The 25,258-nt window shown below is 52.5% G+C and overlaps 1 protein-coding gene across 3 annotated transcripts; it reads left to right on the plus strand.

Annotated features, from left to right (window-relative positions):
• Positions 1-1,636: 1,636 nt before the first annotated feature.
• SLC2A4 (solute carrier family 2 member 4) lies at positions 1,637-25,078 on the plus strand. 3 transcript variants are annotated; one of them, XM_054995145.1, is made up of 12 exons: positions 1,637-2,260; positions 5,692-5,754; positions 15,499-15,618; positions 16,745-16,917; positions 17,916-18,040; positions 19,303-19,418; positions 19,982-20,144; positions 21,092-21,279; positions 21,382-21,486; positions 22,292-22,393; positions 23,227-23,430; positions 24,651-25,078. In XM_054995145.1, exons 1-12 carry the CDS (start codon positions 2,225-2,227, stop codon positions 24,852-24,854), a joined length of 1,599 nt encoding a protein of 532 aa, XP_054851120.1. In that variant the 5' UTR covers positions 1,637-2,224; the 3' UTR covers positions 24,855-25,078. The 3 variants fall into 3 exon arrangements, with proteins under 3 accessions (XP_054851120.1, XP_054851121.1, XP_054851122.1); XM_054995146.1 differs by lacking the exon at positions 5,692-5,754; XM_054995147.1 differs by lacking the exons at positions 1,637-2,260; positions 5,692-5,754 and adding an exon at positions 11,542-11,982.
• The last annotated feature ends 180 nt before the right edge of the window (positions 25,079-25,258 follow it).

Below are 25,258 nucleotides of genomic sequence, written 5' to 3' on the forward strand. Positions count from 1 at the left end.
CTGATTTGTCTTTTTGACTGTCCGTGGTACCTGCAAAACTCTCCTCCAGCACCACATTTCAAACGAATCAATTCTCTTCTTGTCAGCTTTCTTCACTGTCCAGCTTTCACATCCATACATCGTAATGGGGAATACCATAGTTTGGATTATCTTGATCTTGGTCCCCAGAGAGACACCTTTCTCTTTCAGGATCTTTTCCAGCTCTCTGTTCTTCCAAGTCTCGATCTTCTTCTGATTTCCTGGTTGTCGTCCCCTTTTGGTTGATGATAGAGCCGAGGAACAGCAAAATCTCGAACCATTTCAGTTTCCTCATTGTCAGCTTTAAAATTGTGGAATGCAACAACAGGCTGCAATTCTGTTCCCTGTTCTTCGTCAGATGCATCTGGCGGGGAGGGCTGCGGTTCTCGAAGGCTTGTGCTGCAGTGGAATTGTATGGTCTTGGTGGTGGTGCTGGACTCTTTTTGATTTTGCTACTACAGACTAACACGGCTAAGTCCTCTGAACCTTTACAGAAGCAAACTGATCCCCACACCAAAAGGAGCTGCCTGCATCTCCATATCAAAGGGGTTGTTTACATCCCCCCTCTCCTCCTTCCCCCCTTCCCCCCCTCTCCTCCTCTATATTTGGCCAGTTTTTCTGCCCTCCATGCATCTGACGAAGAGAGCTGTGATTCTCGAAAGCTTATGCTACAATAAAGTTGGTTAGTCTTAAAGGTGCTACTGGACTCTTTTTGATTTTGTTCCCTCAAGAAAGCGCCCCCCGGAGCGGTCCCAGGACCCGGCAGCTCTGACCCCCGCAACATTCCCGCGTTGCACATTCTGCGGAAGACGAAAGAAGCGTCGCCCCACGCGGTGGCCGAAGCGGTGTGGCGCGACAGGGCCAGAGGAGAGGCGCGCGGGGTTGGGAACAGAGACTGAAAGCAGCCCGGGAGGGGACAGGACCTTTCGCGGGCAAAGCTGCCAACCGAGTTCGGAAGGAAAGCGGGAGCTCGTAAAGTTTTTTTCGGGGGGGGGGGGGCGGTCAAAAGAGATCCCCCAAATCATGAACTGGCGAGTTTGGGACCCGCAGTGCGGCTGGGGAGCAGTGAGTAGATGCAGGAGGAGGACGGGGAGGATTAGCGGGCGGGACTCCCTGCCACCAGATGCCTGGGTGGTCAGCGGCTTCCTTGACCGTCAAAGGGGATGGGGCAGGCGCATGGAGGAGAGGTCCCTCCGTGGCTAGTAGCCGGGATGGCTAAGCGAGCCTCCACCTCCAGAGGCAGTCTACCTCCGCAGAGCAGTTGCTGGGGGCCGCCAGGAGGCAAGCCTGTTGCCATCATGACGGGGGACTTGACGGGGCCATTCCGCGCCCCGGCAACCGCTCAGCGGCCCGGGTGTCCAGGGGCCGGCGCTGAGGCTCCACGGGCGCTCTCCGTCTCCCGAGGCCCAGAGGGGCTGCGGCGGGAAGAGGCTCGCCGGCGGCGCGCAGCTGGGACTCGCGGGCCCGCGCCTGCCCCCCACCCAGGGGACCCAGGAGTCCGGGGCGGGCAGAGAGCCGCCAGGTGAGGAGCAGCCAATGGGAGGCGGCGGGGCGGGGCGGGCTCGGCCTCTGTCCAGCCCGGCCCCGGCGCGGGGGAACCTGCTCGCCTCGCCCGCCGCTGGCCAGAGACCCCTCGTTGCGGCCGCCGGGCGGCTGCTGGCTGGAGGAGACGCGCCCGAAGCCCTCGGGGCGCTTTCTTTCTTTCTTTCTTTCTTTCTTTCTTTCTTTCTTTCTTTCTTTCTTTCTTTCTTTCTTTCTTTCTTTCTTTCTTTCTTTCTTTCTTTCTTTCTTTCTTTCTTTCTTTCTTTCTTCTCTTCTCTTCTCTTCTCTTCTCTTCTCTTCTCTTCTCTTCTCTTCTCTTCTCTTCTCTTCTCTTCTCCCCCTCGCCCTCCCGTTCTCCGCCTTCCCTCCTTGCTGAGCCACTTGCTTCCCACCCCCGCCCCCCTTCCTCTGCCCCCCATCCTTCTCTTGCCCGTTCCGGCCGCTCGAGTCCGCCGTCCTCCTCGCCTCGCCTCCCGAGCCCCAGGCAGTTCGCCCTCCACGGAGCTTCTTTGCGCCTCTTCTTCGCCACTGCCCGGACCCCGATCTGGGATTTCTGTTTACCCCCTAGAAGGCGGCGGCGGCGGAGCAGGGCGGCGGAGCGGCGCTTTGGGCGCAGCCTTTGCTTTTGGAAGCAGGATTTGAATCCGCTGCCTTGCCACCCGCGATGCCGTCTGGGTTCCAGCCGATACGCGGAGAGGAGGTAAGCTGGGGCTGGAGGCTGGGAGGCCCGCCTGGAAGGGGTGTGGTGCCTGGGCCGGAAGGTCGACGGGGTGAGCAGCACCGGGGGCGCTTCGGGGGCATCTCCCCCCAACATCCTGTCGCCAACGGGCCTGCTCTTTAAACACCTCCAGGTCCTTGCCGGGAATTCAGGCTTGGCTTTCACGGAGGCTCACGCAAGCACCTATTAATACTCAGCGGTGCACCATGTCCCTTCTATTGTGTCATGTGGCAATGGGACCGTATGACCCAGCAGACACGTGTGCAGCGGAGACCCCTCTGGGCTGCCCATGGGCGCACGCTGGCTCTGCAAACTCGCCACTACCCTGTGCAGACAACACGCAGGAGCATGCGGAACACACGAGTCGCCCAGGGTGCGGCACATCGCCAGGGAGGGGTCTGACAGCCCTGCCTCTTTTCTTTCCTCTACTGCACTTCATAGAATCACAGAGTGGGAAGGGACCTCTAGGGTCATCTAGTCCAACCCCCTGCGAAATGCAGGAAATTCCCAAATACCTCCCCCCCACCCAAAGTGACCCTTATTCCATGCGCAGATGATGGTATGACTTTTTGAATTAGCAAAGCGTGTATTGGTCCCCCCAGCCCACCCCAAGTCCCGCTGAGCTGGATCTGTTTTCTGGAAGAGATTTGGAGCTCTGCTCAAAGCTTTGGGTTTTTTTAAAAACCTGTGTGTGTGCGGTGCCCTCCAGCCATAGCTGACCCTAAGTCTGCTTTTAACTGGGGTGATGGGGCCTCTTATTGTTCCAGATAAGCCCTGTTACTTGAGTTCTCCCCCTCTATATGGCAGGCTGGTGCACATAGACTCAGGAAGCTTGCCTCTGAGCCTCTGCAGAGTGCCTCCCCCCCCCCATTCCACTCCATGGTGTACCAGCGCAGAGCATATTTTGGGGTGAAATGAGGGCTTCCCTCCAAGCACCTAAACAGTGCCCAGGGCCAGCAACCAAATGGGCCTGGGAAGCTTATCTTTCATGCGCTCAACACAGTGTGTTGCAAGAACACATGAAAGTTTGGGGGGGGGGGAACCTCAGACCCCAGACTCAGGGTTTGCAGAGGAGCCAGGGAATCATTTCTCATGATCCGTGTGTGTGGGGGGGGGGGGTCTGGCATCCTGATGTGAGAGATGGAATTAAGGGTGATCCCCTGAATACTAGTGCTTGTTGTTGTACATCAGTTCTCTGATTCACCGAAAACGGAAGAGGAATCTTTCTCCCCTGGGCCCTCCTTGCCTGGGTCATCACAGAACTGGGGACAAGAAGTCTGACCCAATAAAAATAGTATTTTGAAATAATGCTGTGAATGGGCTCAGCTTATGGGGCAGATCCGATTCTCTCTGAGGAACAAATAACAGCTGGCGGGGAGGGCGGAGTTGAGTGAGACCAGGAAAACAGCGCAGGAGATGGGCGAAATGCTCCAGCACCAGTGCCCCAGTCCAGTGCCCCATCTACTTTTATCTTTTCAATATAGTAAGGAGTCCAGTAGCCCCTTTAAGACCAGCCAATTTTATTGTAGCACGAGCTGTCGAGAACCACAGCTCTCTTCATCAGATGCATCGTCAGACGAAGAGAGCTGTGGTTCTCAAAAGCTGATGCTACAATAAAGTTGGTTAGTCTTAAAGGTGCTACTGGACTCTTTACTATTTCGCAACTACAGACTAACATGGCTAACTCCTCTGGATCTATATTCTTTCAATGGATCTTGGGAAAGCCTCATCCAGTTTGGAAGACCTCGGGGGCAGGTTTCGTCCTTCTGTTTGAGGTACGAGTAAAAATCTTTGGGGGCCAGCAGGTCAGGTGTGTGTATGTGTGGGGGGGTATTTCTTACTTGCCAAAAGTGGGAGAAAGGCTTCCTTTCCTTGGAAGTGTGCGACTTGGTTTGGCATCTGCAGCAGTTTCATCTACAGAGTTGCATGTCTGCCTGATATTCTGGAGCTGGGTTGGGCTGGTGGACTTTTTGGGGCCAAAGAGGGGTGGGGATAATAAAAAAACAGCCCCGTGCATTTGCAGTTTCTGGACCCCGTTTGCAGACAGATATTTCAGGAAATGAGCATGGCCTTCTGGAGCAGGCCTTGTTAAGGATCCCCTTTTGCAGACGGGTAATATATTTAACCTCCCATTTTGCACTTGAGACTGGAAAGTAGTACAGTGTAGTGGTTAGAGTGCTGTACTCCTATCGGGCAGTGGGGTGGAGATTGCCATCAAGTCATAGCTGACTTCTGGTGACCCCTGCTGGGGTTTTCAAGACAAGAGACTAACAGAGGTGATTTGCCATTGCTTGCCTCTGCAACCAGGGTCTTCGTTGGAGGTTTCCCATCCAATACTAGCCAAGGCCAACCTTGCTTAGTTTCTGAGATCTGACGGTATCAGGCTCACTTGGGCTATCCTTATCTGGGGGATGTGAGTTCAAACCTCTGCTTAGCTATGAACACTTCCTGGGTGACCTTGGGCCAGTAAGTTTTTTTCTCAGCCTAACCCAACTCATAGGATTATTGCAAGGACAAAATGAGGAAGGGGGGGCCACATGCACCACTGTCAGGTGATGGAAGAGGGGGGGTAGAGATGGGAGGGGTAGAATCTGGCAAAGAGACTCTCCTTGCATTCAGCTCCCTTCCCTGGATCAATTCCTTGCCGAGATCTCTTCCTGCCCCCCTCCCCATACCTGTTTTCCTTCTTTCTCTCCACCAGGCCCTCGGAGTTCTGGAAGGAAAACCGTATTCCAACTGACTGCCACAGTGTGAAAATTAAGTGCAAACACAAAATTTGCTTTATTTGCATAATTAAATGAATTTGTAAAATGTCACCCCACCACCACCCATGAGGCTAGACTGGTCTTCATAGTTCCTCAGCTCATACATTGTAAAGTTGCTGCATGGGGTACTTTTTACAGCAGGGTGCATGACTAAGAACAAAACATGACATCAGCCAGCTGTGACACAAGTTCAAGGCCTTGGTTCTGCCAGTCATGGTCTGAGATGAGTCCCAGATGTGATTCAGAGATCGAGGACCACGGTTCTCTTTGTCAGATGCATCTGGCAGGGAGGACTGTGGTTTTTGAGGGCTTGTGCTGCAGTGGAATTGTATGGTCTTGGAGGTGCTACTGAACTCTTTTTGATTTTGCTACTACAGACTAACACGGCAAACTCCTTTGAACCTTTACACAAGCAAACTGATCCCCACACCAAAAGGAGCTGTCTGCATCTCCATATCAAAGGGGTTGTTTACATCGCCCCTCTCCTCTTTCCCCCCTTCCCCCCCCTCTCCTCCTCTATATTTGGCCAGTTTCCTTCTGCCCTCCATGCATCTGACGAAGAGAACGTGGTTCTCGAAAGCTTATGCTACAATAAAATTGGTTAGTCTTAAAGGTGCTACTGGACTGTTTTTGATTTTGCTACTACAGACTAACACGGCTAACTCCTCTGGATCAAAGGACTCACAGTTGCCGTTCCAACAACCCTTTCAGGTAGGTCACTCTCTTTTCCACCTTGATGGTGGAGAGTGCTGTTGAGTCATAGCTGACTAAGAGACTAAGGAGGTGGTTTGCCATTGCTCGCCTCTGCAACCCTGGTCTTCTTTGGAGACCTCCCATCCAATTACTAACCAAGGCTGACTCTGCTTAGCTTCCGAGATCTGATGAAATCAGGCACTCCTGGGCTATCCAGGTGAGCCATTCCCACCTTACAGGTAGGGAATGGGCTCTCCCCCAAACAACACATGGAGCAGAATGCGGTGGTAGAATCCTGAGGTGGCAAAGGAGACTGTACCAAATGAGGTTGCAAGTAGGGGGTGGCATTTCCAAATGCTCTCCCATATTAAAATAACTACCTGATTTAAAAAAATCAGCTCACCAACAGTTTTCTCTCTTATATAGCAGCTTTCAGCTTGAAGAGCTGTTTTTAAAAAGTATCGTGTGGACATTTTAAAAATGTGATCCTTCCCTGCCGTGTGAAGTACCACAGCCCATTCTGTGGCTGCCTGTGTGAAGTGTGTGGCTTGCCCAAGGCCAGACACATTGGCTGGGAGGAGACTCGAACCCAGCACTCACAGGATTGAAAAGTTCAATCTGCACCAGCTCTCCCGCTCAGATATGCATTTACTTATTGCAGATGCTGGTGCCCCCTCCCCACACGGATATTCTTACCAGTCGGGTAGGAGCCCCACTCTTCCCCTGGGAACCTGCCTCCTCTTGAGTCAGGCCTCATCCCAACATGCAGTTGCTGTCCAGGTAGGGGGTCTCCCGACTCTCTCCCTCTGGACATGCTGCATGCCAAGAGGGTGCTCTGTGCCGGCTCTGATCCTGGGCACCTGATGTGGCTGGTTCCCAATGCTGGCCTCAGGGCATTGAGTGCCTGTTGGGGCTGCTGAGGAGTTCTTGTGCTTATTGATGTGCCAGCCAGGAGACACGCCCGTGCGTCCATGCCACAGGTGTGTCAGGTATTGTATGTTGCTTGTGCCGTCGCATCTAGCCAGTGCTAGATCCTTCATGTGTGTTTTGAGCTCTGTCACCTAATGCACAGACAGGATCCCCTTTGTCTGGGGTCCATCCAGGAGCCCCTCTGATTTGATGCTTGCAGTGTGCCTGCCCTCTGCCCCTCAACCAGGTGCTTTTCTGGGCCTCTTGTGTGTCACACAATGCAGATGCCAAGTGCCTTACTTGGAACATGGAAAGAACCTCTTTGACATATGTGGAGCTTGCTGAATTCTTGGCTTGTGGGACTCGAGTTCAAGTCATTGGCCAAGTGATAAAATGTCTAGAAAGGCCAAATGAGCCACTTTTAGGCGCTGGGATTCAAACCTCCAGGGCTGCACAGTCTGACCTCAACATCTGAAGAGCAGACTGCTCATTCTGTTGGAGACCCAAGATAACCTCATTTATTTTAACTTTAAGAAGCAGACATGGGGGGACACGGATGCGGATCATGGCGATGGTGCCAGGGAAGCGGGCTTAACGCTTTCCCTCTGCATCATTGTCCCAAGAGAGAGCTCCCCCTTCCAGAGCTGTTACAAGCCCTGGTGGAGGAAACAGCCCATCCAAGTCTTTTCTCCCTAGCAAGGCTAACTACTGCTAGAGAGAAGATTGATTTCTGCTGGGGGGAATGGGATGGATGGAACAACCCCTCTTTCCTCCAGAAGCACAGCCCCCCCCCACCGCCAATGGCTGGTTTTCAAGGCTTTGAAAACTCACTGGGAGATGCAGTTACAGACCTCCCACATAACGTGTCATTTGATCCCGGAGTGCTGCAGATGACGAGACCGATGCAGGGCCTTCTCCACAGTGGCCCCAGAGCCTGTGGGATTCCCTTTACAGGAAGCCTTGGTTTGCTTCACTGAAACAGTCCGAGGCAGACAAGAACTGTGGTGAGGGAAATGCACACTGCGCGTGCTCAGAGATACGCTTGTTTTTATTTAATTACATTCCGGTGACAATCTGGTGATCCTTTGTCATTAGGTTCATTGGAGTACCTTGCGTGTGTCATGGTGACTTTGCCTCATTTCCCACTTAGGGGTGTTGTAAGGATGTATTAAAAAATGAAAATAAGGCCGAGATTGCAGACCCAGGCCCTTGGGCTCCTGGATCTCCTGCGCAGCCCGGCACACACCATTCCACGCGAAAGACCCTCTGAGATCAGGGTTCCAGATCAGAGGGCCAGCACCTTTCTGCTTGTCTTGATCGTTGCTGATGCAGAAGCCGACCCCATGCTCTCACGGGGTTGCTTTTGTCCAACTCACTGCCCATTCCCATGATGGAGGACTTCCCCTCCAGAGTTGCAACTGGCCCTTTAAGAAAGGTTTTGGAAAACTTTGCTCTCCTCCCCTCCCCCCATCACCCACCACTGTGCCAGGAGAACAGGTGCTGGGTGCCAGACCTCATGCTGATTGACAGGTGCTGGGGGGTGCCGTTGCCAAGGCGCTCATGGAAGCCCCTCCCAGATTTAGCCCTGGGGCATTTTCAGGCTCTGGTTACACAACTTCAGACCATTCAAAGAGGCTGGCGTCATTTGAGGGGGAGGCTCAGGGGACAGGACAGGCAGCCAAGGGCATCTGGGAGGGCACGGGGGGGTGGAGCTGTTCACAAGCAATCCTGCCCCTCCTGCCCCCCCCCCATGACAGGACACTCAGCTGCCATTTCCTTGCAAAAGTGTGCTCCCCCCCTTCACTTCACTTCACAGCCCCCACTCAGCCAAGAATGAAACCTCAGCTGCCTTGGAACTCTGCCTGGCTTGTCCTGGACTCTCCAAGCAATTTCTTTGCTTCTCTGGAGATTTGTGAAACAGATATCATGGAGGCGCACAACAGCAGGGGATGGCACAGAGTTAGGATATAAAGGGGGAGCTGGAGTTGGCGGGGCGTGAATGTCTTACATACATACATAGAATTGTCCACTGACCCCCCTCCCCAATTTCCACCATGTGATCCTCTTCTGAGACCCCAGATAAATGGCTTGCTAGACAGAGCTCCGAGTTCAAAAGATGACCTTAATACAGCATAGTGGCCCTGAGCCTGTGCTGTGAGTTAGGAAGTCAAATCTCACCTCTGCCCCCTACGTAATATGACAATGCCTACCTTACAGGCATTCTGGGGAAGGGAGCTCTGGCTCTCGAAAGCTTTTAACCTGAAAATCTTGTTGGTCTTTGAGGTGCCCCTGGAGTCAGACCCTGCTGTTTTACTGCAGACCAACACAGCTACCCACCTAAAACTACCTCACAGGGTCATTGTAAGGATTATGATAAAATAACGGTAGCCTGGAGCTTTGCACACGGGAACTGGGGTCTAAAGAGGCATCGGAAACTGCCCAGCCCCCACACTTGGTGGGTAAAAAATGGTCCCAAAGTGTTTTGATAAAAAAATTATTTATTTTTATTTTTATTTCTGTCATTTATGGTCTGCCTTTCTCACTGAGACTCAAGTCACATTTATTTATGTCATTTATAGACCACCTTTCCCACTTAGATTATAAAATAAATAAAAATAAATAAATCATTCCTTGGAGACAAGGCTGAGCCCCAGAACCTGTTTCCCATGCTACGGAAAATGTCATCATGGGGAAGTTGTGTGCCTCTGAGCAACTGCAGAGTTCCCTTTGTCCAGGGCCTTTTTTCTGGGAAGAGGTGGTGGAACTCAGTGGGTTGCCCTCGGAGAAAATGGTCACATGGCTGGTGGCCCCGCCCCCTGATCTCCAGACAGAGGGGAGCGTAGCTTGCCCTCTGCGCCACTGGGCGCGGAGGGCCATCTCAACTCCCCTCTGTCTGGAGATCAGGGGGCGGGGCCATCAGCCATGTGACCATTTTCAAGAGGTTCCAGAACTCCGTTCCAAGGCGTTCCTGCTGAAAAAAAGCCCTGCCTTTGTCTGTTCAACGTGTAACCACCATGCACACAAGGGGTTGGGGCTTTGTGTGCATGGTGGTTACACGTTGAACAGACAAAGGCAGGGGTTATTCTGCTCCCAGCATCCTCCAGTCCCTCCTGCAAAACACACAAACATATGAAAAGAGATGCTTTCTCGTATCTCTGGTATCACAAATGAACTGTGTGTGTTGTGTTGTAGGAACAGCATAAAGAACTTAAATAGTAAAGAGTCCAGTAGCACCTTTAAGACTAACCAACTTTATTGTAGCATCAGCTTTCGAGAACCACAGCTCTCTTCGTCAGATGTGTTAGCTTTCGAGAACCACAGGAGCATCTGATGAAGAGAGCTGTGGTTCTCGAAAGCTGATGCTACAACAAAGTTGGTTAGTCTTAAACGTACTACTGGAGTCTTCCAAATGGCTCACAGCCACCCTTTTGTTCCTATAGTACAGAAGGAGAACACTGAGGCCAAGAAGAAGCACTGTTGCAGATGAGCTGCGATCTGAGGGGGACGAGCTGGGTTCACCTCTGCATCTCTTTTCATATGTTTGTGGGTTTTGCAGAAGGGGCTGGAGGATGCTGGGAGCAGAATAACCCCCACTTTGATCTTGTAGCATCAGCTTTCGAGAACCACTGCTCTCTTCGTCAGATGCATCTGACGAAGAGAGCTGTGATTCTCGAAAGCTGATGCTACAATAAAGTTGGTTAGTCTTAAAAGTGCTACTGGACTCTTTACTAGTTTGCAACTGCAGACTCACAAGGCTAACTCCTCGGGATCTATGATTTGGAAGACTGCGAGGGTCGCTCGCTGGTCATCAGTCCCTGGTGCTGCCTTAGAAAGCTCTGCCGAAAGGGGCCGTCTTTGGTGCTTTTCTGCCCCAATGCCATCGGGCAAAGAGAGGCTGTCAGGCGGCCTGGGAAAGGGCAGGGGGCGGGCGGCGAGCCGAGGGGCGAGTCCCGTCCTTAAGGCAAGGCGCGTGCAGGCAGCGGGGGCTGGCCGGTCCCTTCGGTAGCATCCCTCGCCGCGTCCTCCTCCTTGGAAGCTGGCTCTCCCCCACCACCGAGGGGCCTGCGTTTCTGCGACGGCTGCACCTTCCGCCACATTTGCTGAGTGGAGAGGCAATCGGGGCGGCGGGGGGGGATGTGTTTCCAAGTGCAACTCGCCCAAAATCTGATTTCTAGAGAGGGCGAGTGTGAAGCCCGCGAGAGAGCTTACCCCCGGGAGGAAGAAGAGGGGCAGGGCGCGGTGGGGCCCGGGGCAGGCTGGGGCGACGCCGGCCCGCCCGCCCCCGCCCGGGGCTGCTCTTCTCCCTTGAATCCAAGTCACGTCCTCTGGTCTCCGTTCCTGCCCCCAAACCATCCGATCGCAGCCCTCAAATCATATCGCACTCTGCACATACTCAGAGGCACTCCGTTCTTGCATTGCTATGTTCCGTCCCCAGGGCCGAGGGTCGCGCAGTTGGGTTGCAAATCAGCCCTTCGGCGCTTTGGCAACGTGCCCGGACTGCTCCCTTGCGTGGGGACGGGGAAGCCTGCTGCCTGCGAGGTCAGCCCCTTTCCCTGTTGACATTCCGGAGGCTTCCCGGCGCCAGAGTCATCCCCTAATATGGTCCGCTTCTGCTCACGCTTGTCAGGCGAACGAGCTTCCCCTGGGCTGGGCTGGGCTGGCGCGGAGGGGGGGGGGATCCTCCACTGGGATCCTGGACCCAGAGCACCAGATCCACGCCCCCCCCCCCGCCTTCCCAGCCCTGGTCCTTCCGCAGCCTCCCATCTGCAGCGGAGGAGCCGTCGCCTGGGCCCCAATCCCCCCCCCACCGCCCCCAGGTGCCCTGCCTGCTGCCGCCGCGCTTGCCCGCCAGAGACCCCAGGCGCCCCAGCCGTCGAGCCCGCAGCCCACGAAACCCCCCAGGAACCCGCGCGCCCCAGAGAGAGACCCCAGGAGCGCCAGGCCCCAGCCCGCCCGCTCAGGCCCCCCCCCCCCGGGGCGGCCTCCGACCTTTGCGGGGTTTGGTCGGTGGGCTGCTCGTGTCTTCGGCCGCGCTGTGTTCGGTGGGCGAAGGACTCTGTCCTCCTGCCATTGCCTGGGCAGCAGACGGCTCCGCTTCAGGAGGGTGGCTGCGGTCCAGAGCACGGCCCACTAGGCAGCACAGCCTGAGCTCCCAGTTTGCTCCCTTCCGGCAGCAGCGCTGCCTTCTGGCTGCCCCTCCCTGCTATTCAGTCCTAGGAAACGGGACCTCGCCCAACATACCAGCCCTGGAGGAAGAGGGAGGGGCAGGCCAGCCTGCCTCGCGTCACTCGGAGCGCCCGCTTTGCTCGCCAGCTCAGGATGGTACCTGGCCGAAGGGTAGGTGACATTTCCCGCCCGTCTCCCGCTCACCGCCTTGCTGGGGGCTCTCCTCGTAGGGGAGTCTAAAGAGCCCCTGCAGGCTCTTGGGGCAGAGAAGGGATGCCTGGGCCCAGCCCAGATGCAGCTGGCTCTGGGGTGGAGAGAAGGGGCTGCAGGGATGCTGGGCTGAGCTGGACCGCCCTTGGGGCAGCGAGCGAGCAGGGAGGGGGGGCTGGCTACCGAGGCAGGGATCCCCTTCATTTAGGAAGGCAAGAAGGGCGGTGATGGAAGGTGGCACATTTCTGCCGATCCTTTGCCAGGACCGGCCGGTCTGGGCTTGCCAAAGATTCCACCGGAAGTCCCAGCATAATTACAAGGAAGCCGCAAAACAATGTTCCCAACAGCACTGTAGAGACTGATGGTCAAAGATAAGCGAAAAGCCTTTCAGGAACAGAAGGAAGGCGCAATGTTTAGTGGGATCTGCCAGAGGCCCCCAGCCACAGCCGGAACGCTTGAACTCCATGCCGAGCATTTATGTAAGAGTGGGCTGAACCCTAACCCTGACTCAGCCATGACTGTGCCAGATCAAGGGCAAAGGTTTCCCATGTTTTGTGCATCTGTGCTTGGCCCTGCTGTGACCGCCAAATATCCTTTGTGCAGGTGTCCTCAGAAGGCAGACCCCCCCCCCTCCTTTTCGCTTCGCACTGTCTGTGACAGCATTTCCCTCTGAGGCCTCCTGCCAGGCCCACAGTCCTGGTGTTATGTGCAAGTTGTGGTTTTCACAAGAGGCCCGTGCACAAAATGCTGGCACAGGGTCAGCGACTTGGCTGCCTCTTGCTTCTCCTCTGGCCTAAGATGACATTTGACCTTGAGGTCTCCTTCCACAACCACGTTCCTGAGGTTTGACACGAGGCCCGTGCAAAGAGATTGCATGGTGGTACGAGGCCTGTGCGATGTGTTGTCCTTGCAGCTTGGTTCACGTCTGACCTTGACCTGAGCCCCCCAACCAGGCTGCTGCAGCCCTACCTGAAACACTTTGCACTTTTGTGCAAGGCCAAGAGCAGCCGAGAGCCTCTTCCCCCCCCCCCCCGTTCCCAAATGAGATCTCTTTCCTGATAAAGGCAGGCTAGAACTGAAGTAATATATAAAATATCAGATCACCTCATAGGCCATCTCTCTTTGCATCTTGCTAGCTGGTTGCTTGTGTGATGGTGGCATAGACCGGGGGGGGGGGCGTTGTGTGGCTATGCCTTTGATAATGCCATCATTAAATATTGACACTTCTCTTGCCAGCCTGGGCTCTGGCAAAGCTGGCCAATGTGCCCCACCCTAGACGTAGCACGGGGGGTCAGAAAAAGGCTAGTGATTTTGCATTTACTCACACACACCCCAAATGGCTGCCTGCCAAGCTTAGCTTCCGTAGGTCTCCTTCCTTTCCTCCCATTTCCATGCCATGTTCCAAAAGGAAGGTGGTAAGAAAAACTGGCAGGATGATTCTGCCAAGCAGAGTTGCCAACTCCAGGCTGGGAGATTCCTGGAGATCCTGGAGAAAGTGGAGTTAGGGGGAGGGGCAGAATTCTGTGAGTTATAAAGCCATAGAGTCCCAAAGCAGCCATGCTCTCCAGGAGAAACAATCTCTGTAGCCTGGAGATTGGTTATAATTCCAGGAGATCTCCAGCCCCAGCTGGAGGTTGGCAGCCAAGAGAGAGGGAAATGTCATGGACAGAAATTGGAATCCAGAACCCAAGGGCCTTACCTCTGGGGTAGCCAGGAGCGTTCTATTCCTCCTCCCACCCTACCCCACCGCCTCCATTTCGGCCTCCAGCAAGATCTCCAAGGCAGACGTTTTAGTACTTGTGATAGAAAATCTCCTGCTTGCCAGTTAATTAAGATCAGGCACAGTTTATTGGCTTATTTTATTGAGTTATTTAATGGACTTGCTTTTATTGTCCTGCTTAGTTTTGTTTTATTGGTTCAGTCTTGAGGCACCTAGAGCAGGTCTGGTGATGTGGCGGACAAATTTCTGGAATACATAAACCTCCCGGGAGGTTCTCCTGCCTGAGCTTCCTGTAAACGAACAAGGTCTGCCCCCTGCTTTTAGCAGCACCCGACGTGCTCTGCCCCAGGTGGTTGCTGTTCTATCATAAAGCATGGTCACTTACCCATGGGATAGATCAAGATGGGTAGCCACGTTAGTCTGTCTGTAGGAGCAGAAAAGACCAAGAGTCCAGTAGCACCTATAAGACTACCACACATTTTGTCAGTCTTATAGGTGCTACTGGACTCTTGCTCTTTTCTACTGCCCATGGGATGTTTGTCCCAGCTTGAATGCTATTGGTTCCCTCCCTCCCCCCCCCAACTTTGTGGTGCCTCTCTGTACTTCCAACTTTCCCTTGCCTTTCCTGTGAACAAATTCAATAGGGTACAGGTTGTAGAAATTTGAAAAACAGAATAAACCCCAACACAGAGATGTCATGTTGCTGAAACAAAGTAATTAAACATGACATCTTTAACAATGTTGAAAAGACCCAGTTGAAGCATATCTACATCAACAGACAGTACTCAGCAGTATAGTCTATAGTCTCTATCCCCTTACCGAAGCATCTCTTTGAACCATTCCCACAGCACAGCCCTGTTGTCTGAGTAAAAAAGCCCTCCTGGATCATTCAGTTTTGCATAGTTTGCAGAGAGCCGTGAGAGTGGGAGCTTCCCTGACTTCCTCAGGTAGGCCATTCTAGGAGGCGGAGGCTACCACAGAGAAGGTGCATGTATGGGCAGGTGCAGATTTGCCCGGCTGCAGGAAGGCGCGTTGCTGTTTCACTGTATCAAGGGCAGTTGCAGCATCAAGGGAGAAACCACACAAGACTGGCCCTGCGTGGAAAACACGTTGGAGCTTTGCAGCATTTTTGCAACGTTGTGATTAAGCAAGTGATACCACTTTCAGCCAGTTGTTGCTTTCAGCTAAAGGACCTGAGAGGAGCTCTGCTCAAAATGCAAACTGAAACAGATTATGTATTTTGTTATTTACTTGTCTCCACTGAATGCTGGATCTTGCGGAAAGATTTTGTAAATATAGTCTGCCTTGGGTTCTTTAGATCCAGAGGAGTTAGCTGTGTTAGTCTGTAGTTGCAAAATAGTAAAGTATCAAGTAGCACCTTTAAGACTAACCCACTTTATTGTAGCATAAGCTTTTGAGAACCACAGCTCTCTTTGTCAGATGCATCGTCAGAAGAGAGCTATGGTTCTCAAAAGCTTATGCTTCAATAAAGTTGCATCTGACGAAGAGAGCTGTGGTTCTCGAAAGCTTATGCTTCAATAAAGTTGCATCTGACGAAGAGAGCTGTGGTTCTCGAAAGCTTATGCTACAATAAAGTGGGTTAGTCTTAAAGGTGCTACTGGACTCTTTACTCTTTAAGTTCTTTATGCTGTTCTTGCAACACAACACAACTCATCACAACACAACCCACACAGTTCATTTGTGATATCAGAGATAAGAGAAAGCATCTCCTTTCATATGTTTGTGTACTTTTGCAGGAGGGACTGGAGGATGCTGGGAGCAGAATAACCCCCACCTTGATCTTGTCAGTGCTCACAGCAGTCTTGGGATCCTTGCAGTTTGGATACAACATTGGTGTCATCAATGCCCCACAAACGGTACGGGAATGCCCAGAAGGGAGAGAGGGCAAAGGCCAGGCTGTCATGGGCTTAAAAATTCCTGTATAGGGAGAGGTTCATTGATAGCTCTTAGCCAGGGCTTTTTTTCTGGGAAAAGAGGTGGTGGAACTCAGGACCGCACAATGACATCACTTTGGGTCAGCTGGAACAAGGGGACAGTTTTTTAAAGTTTAAATCACCCTTGGTGAAAATGGTCACATGGCCAGTGGCCCCGCCCCCTGATCTCCAGACAGAGGGGAGTTTAGATTGCCCTCCGCGCCGCACGGTGCAGAGGGCAATCTAAACTCCCCTCTGTCTGGAGATCAGGGGGCAGGGCCACCGGCCATGTGACCGTTTTCAAGAGGTGCCAGAACTCCGTTCCACTGCGTTCCAGCTGAAAAAAAGCCCTGCTCTTAGCCATCATGGCTAAATGGAACCTCCCCATTTAGAGGAAGTGTACCTCTGAATACCAGTTCCAGTGAGGCTGTAACTAAGAGAAAAGGCTTTGGCTGCCCTGCTACCCTGGCAGACCTTTCTGGGGGCATCTGGTTGGGAGCACATAATGGGTCAGTCATACACTCTCCGCCTAACTACTTTAAAGGGTTGATGTGAGGATAAAATGGAGGAGAGAACAATGTAAGCTTCTTTGGGTCCCTATTGGGGAGAAAGGTGGGTTATAAATAAAGTGACTAAATAACTAGTGGAACTCATCGCTACAGGATGTAGTCATGACTGCTGGTTAGATGTCTTTTGAAAGGAATTAGATTCCTGGAGGAGAGTCCATCAATAGCTAGCTAGCTAAGATGACTAAATGGAACCTGCTAATTCAGGGGCAATGTATCTGGGGGAGGCTTTGTGTCTTGTTTGTGGGCTTTCTGTGGGCATTCGATTGGCCACTGGGAGAAAGAGGATGATGGTCTGATCCAACAGGAATCTTGTATTCTTAACTCTGGGGTCTGTTGGCAGATGGAGGTGGAAGTTGCAGAAAGGAGGGTACCTCTGAGCATGTGCAGATATTTTTAAGCACCCTGGTTGCTGAGTTTGCTGGGAGGAGTAAATGCCATTGTTTGGGACTACCCAAATTGATTTCCAGCTGTGCTGATTTTCTTGCTGTCCTTTTCTTCAGATAATTGAACAGAGCTACAATGCCACCTGGATGGAGCGCCAGGGCAAGGAGGAACCGATGCCCATTGACCCGGGCACCCTCACCACCCTCTGGTCCCTGTCCGTCGCCATCTTCTCTATTGGGGGCATGATCTCCTCCTTTATGGTGGGCATTGTCTCTGAATGGCTTGGCCGGTGAGTCCCTCATCAGGCAATCCAAAGAGAAGAGGGCCTTTGAACCCATGCAAAGTGCCTCGACGCACGTCACTACAGCCACCTGCTGTGGGCTGGCAAAGGACTTCCTCTGGGAATATTTTTCCTGATGGAGCACCTGCCTCTTTAATAGTTGTGGAATCATTTATGATTTTTGAATCATTTATTTAGTTAGTTTTCACGGGTGTGTATATATTTTGTATTCAAGCTCTTTAATAGTTGCAGGCAGGAATTTAGTAGGTGATGCTATCCTCATCCCGGCAGGCAGCCCTGTGCTAGGAGGAACAGCTCCTGTTGAACTCCTGCCTGTTGGGTGGCACTGGGTGTAGGATTTAGAAAATTGATCTGCCACCTGTGTAGAGTCTGGCTGCTCATGTGGCAGTTTGGGGAAGGCAGGCGTGCAACTCTTCCCCTCCTGCAGGGTTTCCCTGCTCAAAGGTGCTGTTTCCTGGAATGCTTTCAGGGATCAAATACAAGACTTGGGCCTTTCTTTTTCCCTGCCTGGGTGTAAAACAGCCCCGGAATGGGGATTTTGGATCCCAGAAGCCACCTGTGCAGAATGCTGCCCTCTTGCCTCAGCACTGAGTAATGACTGGCCTCCAAGGCCTCCCACCTGCGTGACAGGTGCAGGGGCTGTAGGGTTGCCAGCTCCAAGTTGGGAAATTCCTGAAGATCTGGGGGCTGAAACCTGGAGAAATCTGGAGAAAGTGGGGTTTGGGGAGGGAAAGGACTTCAGCATGGCATAATTCCATAGAGTCCACCCCCAAAGCAGTCATTTTCTCCGGTTGAATTGATCTCTGTGGCCTGGAGACCAGTTGTAATTCCGGGAGATCTCCAGTCACTACCTGGAGGCTGGCAACCCTAAAGGGCTGCCAGGGCAGAGGCGGGTTTCAGGCCTCAGCTACGCTGACTCGGAAAATTAGACCAAACCTTTCCCAGTGAAGTTAACTGCCCTCTCTGTGGTTTGTCTCTGGTTTTAGGAAGAGGGCGATGATTGTGAATAACGGCCTGGCCTTTGTCGGTGGCGCTCTTATGGGCCTGGCAGAAGTGGGGAAGTCGTACGAGATGATGATCCTTGGGCGCTTCTTCATCGGGGCATTCTCAGGTAAAAGAAGGGTGGGTGGTTCGGAGGATGGGGAAAAGGAGGGAAGGCGAGCCGCCTCCACCCAAGGTATAGCAGTGGAAGAGCAGGCTTAGCCCCAGCACCAGTTGTCGGCTCCAGGACACAGCTTCGGAACAGGCAAAATGTGTCTTGATACAACCCGCGTCCTCCATGTTTGAGGCCTGGGAAGATGTCCCCTCAAGGGCTGGATTTCCCCCTCCGTTGTGAACTCTGCAGGGGGTGCCTTGCTGAGGACATTCTCAGGGCCTCTGTTGGAGGTCATTCGGAAGGCGACCCTTCAAGTGGTCTGATCTGGGGCGGGGGGGGGGATTGGCCGTTGAGAGATGGTGTGGTACGGAGGTTAACACAGCGGACTAGGAAATGGGAGACCGGCTGCCATGGAAACTCACTGGGGGACTGGGGCTAGTCACACACTCTCAGCCTAGCCTACCTCACAGGATTGTTGCTGCGAGGATAAAATGGAGCGGGATATACACTTTTAAAATGGAGGAGGGATAAACGATATTATAAGCCACTTTGGGTCCTCATTGGAGAGAAATGAAGTAAATAAAAATATTCAAAATAAATGCTCCTATAAAAGGTGTCCTTTGCAAGAGGACAGGGCCGGGGCTACCGCTGAAAGGAGATTTCTAAGGCAGCCCTAGGGGTTACTCGGAAGGAGTTCTCCCTCAGCCACCTAGCCTCACACCCTCAAAGCTCCTGCTGGTTACTGAGTGTGTTCGCCCTTGGCCCGAGAAACAAACCAGCTCTCAGAGAAGGCCGGAAATGGCTGGGCAAATTTTTATAATACATATTTTTTATTTAAAAAAAAAAAACAGAATAATCACAAGGCGTGATACAGAGGAAAAAGGGATTCTATAGCATTATTGTATAAGTCAGTAATAATTATATATAACAGAATAAATAAAACAAAGTATTTCTCTCCAACATCCCATTCATTAAATTTTTAAGACACCATCTATGAGCTACAATGATACTTATATTAGAGTACATTTATATTCAACATTTTACGTTACAAATTTTATAACGAATCTGTTATACAACTCCATTATTAGTTTCATCATTGCTACATGTTCAGTATTTGCATATTTTAGCCACTCCCCTGTAGCCAATATAACTTTCAACAAATGGATAATATATCAAAATATGTAAGAGAAGTCCATTGTATATCGCATAATAACGGCTGGGCAAATTTGACACACACTCTGGCCATCTTCTCTCTTCCTCTGCACCTTTCCTTCCAGGTTTCGCTTCCGGTCTTGTCCCCATGTATGTGGGAGAAATCTCCCCCACCAACCTGCGGGGGGCGCTGGGCACCCTGCACCAGCTGGCCATCGTCACTGGCATCCTTATTGCCCAGGTAAAGGACATTCCCCCCCCCCCCTGCCAGCCCCTTCCCAAAGTCACGCTGTGCTTTTGGGAAACGGGGCCGCTTCTGGGCTTGAATGGAAGCGGGGGTGGGGGGGGTCTGAAATGGGAAGTGCTCCGAAACAGAAAACTAAGAAGGGGCCTCCCCCACAGGCAGACCTGCTGTTGAGGCTGGCTTTTGAGATGGCGTGCGTACCTTTTTGTTCTTTTTACATTTTTAACATACCCTGCACTGACTTGGATAGCCCAGGAAAGCCCAATCTTGTCAGATCTCAGCAGCTAAGCAGGGTCAGCCTTGGTTAGTAACTGGATAGGAGACCTCCAAGGAAGACCGTGGTTGCAGAGGCAGGCAATGGCAAACCACCTCTGTTCGCCTCTTGCCTAGAAAACCCCAGCAGGGGGGGGGGTCTCCATAAGTCAGCTATGCCTTGACAGCACTTTCCACCAGCATTCTATGTGGACGTGACGTCGGTTGGGTGGCTTTACTGAGGGCTGTTCCCTACCACGGGCCAGTCAGAAACCTGCTCCATGCATCCCGTCTCTCTTCCACAACAGGTGTTTGGCCTGCAGTCCATCCTGGGCACTGAGACCTTGTGGCCCCTCCTGATGGGCCTGACGGTGGTGCCCTCCGCCCTCCAGCTCCTGCTCTTCCCCTTCTGCCCGGAGAGCCCCCGGTACCTCTACATCATCCGCAACAAGGAGTCTAAGGCCAAAGAAAGTGAGTGCCCCATGCCCTCCCTCTCTCCACTCCCACCATCTCTTTCTCGATCCCCCTCATCTGCCTGTGTCCCTTTGCCCATCAAGGCCCTCCCTGCCTTTCCGTCCCCGGATCCCGCACAGGTTTTCCTTGAAGCAAGTGCCTCGCATCCAGTGGGGCTGCCTGATTCCCAGGGAGGAGTGCATAGCATTCTGGCCACCTCATCCCCTGCGCAGGTGGGGAGGGGCCTCTGTTTCTGCCCTCTGCAGCTTCACCCACATCCTGTCCCCCCCCCTTGTCTCTAATCCATCCCTTTCCCCTCCCCCCTGCTTAGCACTTTTTCCTCTGGAGTCACCCCAATGCCTTCCGTGCAACCACATTTGATTCCACCCATCTTAACCGGCCCCTTTCTTTTCCTTTCCCCTCCACCAGCCTTCCACTTCCTTTCTTTTTCTTTTACTGCTCTCTCCCTCATTCCTCAGGCTGAACTGAAAGGCCACAGGCAAACTTTTCAACTTTAAAGAGGCGCTTAAAAGCATCCTCTAAAAGTCCACCCAAATACTAACTTTCCCCCACAGTTTTGCTCAGTTTCACTCCCGTTTGTGTCTCTCGGCCTCTGCTTTAGTGCTGGTTTTGGTTTTTCGTTTAAAAGAAGTTGTTCTTCTGGCTGGCTTTGTGATCCCACTGACCAAGGGCCACTAGACCAGCATGCTGCCACTTAAGCCATCAGATCTGACGATAGGCAGTGAAGCCAAATCAGAGCACGAGCAATGTGTCCTGCCTTCCTTCTGAAAAGGAGAACATGTTTGCCCTGTTTTACGGGCTCCCAAACAAAGGCACATATTTTGCAAGCAGCATTTTTGTGTGTGTGCAAAACAGGTCCCTCTTATTGTCCTTCAGCAACATCCCCCTTTATCACCCCCCCCCATGCAAGCTGAACCATTCTTTTCTGTGCCCCCCCTCCCCAGGTCTGAAGCGTCTGACAGGCTGTGCGGATGTGAGTGCCGCACTGACTGAGATGAAGGAAGAGAAGCGGCGCATGGACCTGGAGCGCAAAGTCTCCATTCTGGAGCTCTTCCGCTCCCGCCTGTACCGCCAGCCCCTGCTGATTGCCGTGGTGCTGCAGCTGTCTCAGCAGCTGTCTGGCATTAATGCGGTGAGTTGCAGCCATTGGCGGGCAAGGGGTGCCAGACTGTGGGGGTGGATGGCGGAAGAGGAGCGCTTGCCTGACCGCCTCCATCCCACTTTCCTTCCTTAGATATTCTACTACTCAACGGCCATCTTCTCAAAGGCTGGGGTGGAGACCCCCGTCTACGCCACCATTGGAGCTGGGGCGATCAACACTGCTTTCACTGTCATTTCGGTAAGTGTCTCTAGCTCCAGCATGCTCACCCCAACATATGTGCCTTCCGTTCCACCAACTATACATGCCCTCCAGGGCCCACTGCACCCGGGGTGAGGTCCGCCTCACAGATCCCATTTCAAAGACCCCACATCCCATTTTGTTCCTGTGAACATAATAATAACAACAGCATTCGATCTATATGCCTCCCTTTAGGACAACTTAATGCCCACTCAGAGCAGTTTACAAAGTATGTTATTGTTATCCCCACAACAAAACACCCTGTGAGGTGGGTGGGGCTGAGAGAGCTCTGACAGAGCTGTGACTGACCCAAGGTCCCCCAGCTGGCTTCAAGTGGAGGAGCGGGGAATCAAACCCAGTTCTCCAGATGAGAGTCCTGCGCTCCTAACCACTACACCAAACTGAACATGATCAGTATCGGGCCTTTTCCTCTGCTCGGACCCACGTGGTCACTTGAAGCAGCCTAATAGTGAATCGGACCCTCGATCCATCCAGGCCAGTATCGTGTCCTCTGGTGGGCAGCCTCTCTCCCGGGTCTTAGGTGGAAGGTCTTTCGCATCCCCCTGACCTTTTGCCTTTCACCGGAGTTGCTGCTGGCGATGGGACCTGGGGCCTCCTGCGTGCCCAGGTGTGCAGAAGGTCCCACTTCCCCGGTGGCACCTCATGCGTAAAGCTGTCTGGGAGCTGCAGTGCTGGAGCCCCTGGAGAGCTGCTGCCAGCAAGAGGGTTCAGCAGTCTGAGTTTCTCCGTTTCTTTCTTTCTTTCTCTGACGCTGCCCTCCTCCCCCCCCTCTCTTCCGCCCCAGCTGTTCTTGGTGGAGCGGGCAGGGAGACGCACCTTACACATGCTGGGCTTGGCTGGGATGTTCGTGTGTGCTGTACTGATGACTCTGGCCCTGGCCTTGCTGGTGAGTATCTGGGCACAGGACTTGGGCCCACGTAGCTCTGCTCTTCTGCTGATTTTTCTAAGAAGAGGCTTGCCAACCAGGGACAGACAGGCAGCCCCCAAAGGGCAAACAACAAATGTGGGAGGGGGATTCAGAACTTTTGGGTCCAAATGGGGGGGCAGCTCCTCCCTCACGATGGCTTCTGACAACCAGGGGCAGAAAAGTGTTTTATATACCGCTCACCCCATCCCAGTGATCAAATCCCAGATTTATCCCCAGTCCCTTAAAGAGTAACATGGAGGAAGTAGGAATCAAAAAGAAATGTGCCTTTGCTGCTCCAGGCAAGAAAATACTCAACAAAAAGAATAGTTCTCGGTTCATGAGACTTTTGCTTAGGGCTGGTGATGTTGCATATTTGGATTAAAGCTTGCAGCCCCCGGGTCTAAGCTCGGCCCTTGTGCAACCATTCATCCTACCGTGACAGCTGAGCTCCTGCTCTCCTAGCTTTTGGGAACTCTTTGAGATCAAACTTTTTCAGAGGACCTTTGCAAGCATTTCGCATTTTGCTGCACTGTAACATCCAGCTGGCTCTTTGAGAGGGGAGGGGGCATTGCTGGTGGCACCACTTGGGCAGGGCTTTTGGGCTGCCTTTGGTTCGATGCTCCTCAGGGTTTGCGCAGATCTTACGCCTTTGGATACGGAACGTGGTTTTAGTCTTCCATGTAAGCTGGCATGGATCCCTCATGGCACAGAGGCAGGCAAAGGGTTTCCAACACTGTCCCCGCAGTGCCCTCAAGCCGGTACTTTTGCTGCCACATAACTAACCAGTTTTCCTGTCCCTCTTCCCCAAATAGGAGAAAGTGCCATCCATCAGCTACCTCAGCATGGTGGCCATTTTTGGCTTTGTGGCATTCTTTGAGATTGGGCCAGGGCCCATCCCGTGGTTCATCGTGGCAGAGCTGTTCAGCCAGGGGCCCCGCCCCGCTGCTATGGCCGTGGCTGGCTTTGCCAACTGGACTTGCAACTTCATCATCGGCATGAGTTTTCAGTCGATCGCTGTACGTATCCATCACTGGCCTGGTTGGCGTGGGAGGGAGGAGGCCGTGTCTAGGAGCAGGAATGTGTATTGATGCCCTGCAGCAGAGCTGCCTGCCTCCTGGAACAGCATGCAATACCCAACATGGAAGTCAGAGAAAAAGCGCGTTAAGAGACAAGACCTCTCTGACATTTCCCATTAAAGGCTCTCTGGTTGCAGGGTGGGAAGTGTGCTTATGTGTGACTGTCTATGGCCCCAGAACTCTTTCCAGCACCAGGCCTCTATGCTGAAAAGACTAAGCAACCAAAAGGGCACCAACAAGGCGCACACAATATTTTCACATTACGATCAGCCTGATCTCACACACCTGCAGCCCTAGCACCTCATTGGAGAAAGGAGGGCTGTGGAAATTTCTTATGAGCATGCTTCTGCAAATACACAAACTTTCAGAGAAGACTGAGTGCATGCCAGAGAGAATTAAGAGTTTTGAGGTCCTCCCTGTTCTCTAAGGTCTTTATCAGATCAGAAAACCACAGCAGAAAGTTTAAATTGCTGAGTTCATTCTGAACTCATTCCTCAACATTTGCTTATAGATTTTCCACTGCAAAGGTTTGCTGCTAAATATTTTCTCAACTTCTCCCATGACACCAACCTTGATTCAGATGTCTTCGCTCGCTGGTGAAGAGGGCCAGTTAGAAGTGTTCTAAACACAAGCAACTAAAACATTCTGAGCTGGGGCTCTACCAGGTCTTTCTAAATTGACAGATGGCAGCTATCCAGGGCCAGTTTTCATAAAGTTATTTTAATTATTTAGCAAGAGTTTTATGGGGCTTGTAGAGTCAATGAGCAGTTTCTGGCTTGGAGCCAGCCCACTCAGATGCATTTTCTTTAAGTGACAAGGTGGCTTGGGGGACAGGAGAACGAAGGGGAACCTCCTCTGAAAACCAGGAAATGAGTTTTCTAAGAGAGAGAGGCCTCTTGTGGCCAGCCATTTGGGGGATGAAAGCAGAAAGTCCACCCCCAACCACGCAAAAATAGCGAAGACCCCTTCCTGACACTGCTTTTGCACACCTCCAGTTCACTGCAGGGGGGCTTGCTCGGGAGAATTTCCCACTGGATCGTTCGCTGTGGGCCAGAAAGCTGTCTCTCACCCTTCGTGATACCCCCAGTCTGCTATTGAAGGAAACCACTTCCGGGGATTTGGCACTCCGCAGGGATTCACTTTTTCTTTCCCTCCTGCAGGACCAGTGCGGCCCCTATGTCTTCCTCATCTTTGCAGTCCTCCTCTTGGTGTTCTTGGTTTTCACCTATCTCAAGGTACCCGAGACACGAGGGCGCACCTTCGATCAGATAGCCGCCACATTCCGACGCACCCCATCCTTGCTGGACCGCGAGATCAAGCCATACACAGAGCTGGATGAACTCAGCCCAGAGGCCCACGAATGAGCCACAGCAGTGTGGCCACCAAAGGACAGAGAAAGGAAAGTGCGGTCTGGGGAGCCGGGGTGGAGCCGTCGAGCACTTTATATCACACCACAAGACTTAGAGTCTGACTCACAGGCAGAGCTGAACTTCTCTTGCTTTAGGTCATTTTTTAGACTTGATGCATTTTAATTTCTTGGATTTTTTAAAAAAAGAAAATAATTTAATAAAACAGGGCTGCCAAGTTTATTTTTTTAGTGTGCATAGGAACATGAGGCCTTCCCATCTTTTGGCAGTTGAGATATTTTTGGCTGTGAGGAGTCACAGAAAGACACCAGTCTCATTGCTGCCAATAAAGGATTATGTAGGACTCACAGAGAGTACGTGCCTTTAGCTGCCATCTTCGTATCGCCAAATGGACGACATTT

This window comes from Eublepharis macularius, chromosome 12, assembly GCF_028583425.1.
Source record: "Eublepharis macularius isolate TG4126 chromosome 12, MPM_Emac_v1.0, whole genome shotgun sequence".
In the NCBI taxonomy this organism is placed as follows: domain Eukaryota; kingdom Metazoa; phylum Chordata; class Lepidosauria; order Squamata; family Eublepharidae; genus Eublepharis; species Eublepharis macularius.

Coding starts and splice junctions, on each gene's coding strand:
- SLC2A4 (XM_054995145.1), top strand. CDS start 2,225: ATGCCGTCTGGGTTCCAGCCGATACGCGGAGAGGAG. Junction 21,280..21,381: donor AGCTGTCTGGCATTAATGCG/GTGAGTTGCAGC, acceptor TTCCTTCCTTAG/ATATTCTACTACTCAACGGC. Junction 21,487..22,291: donor CTGCTTTCACTGTCATTTCG/GTAAGTGTCTCT, acceptor CTTCCGCCCCAG/CTGTTCTTGGTGGAGCGGGC.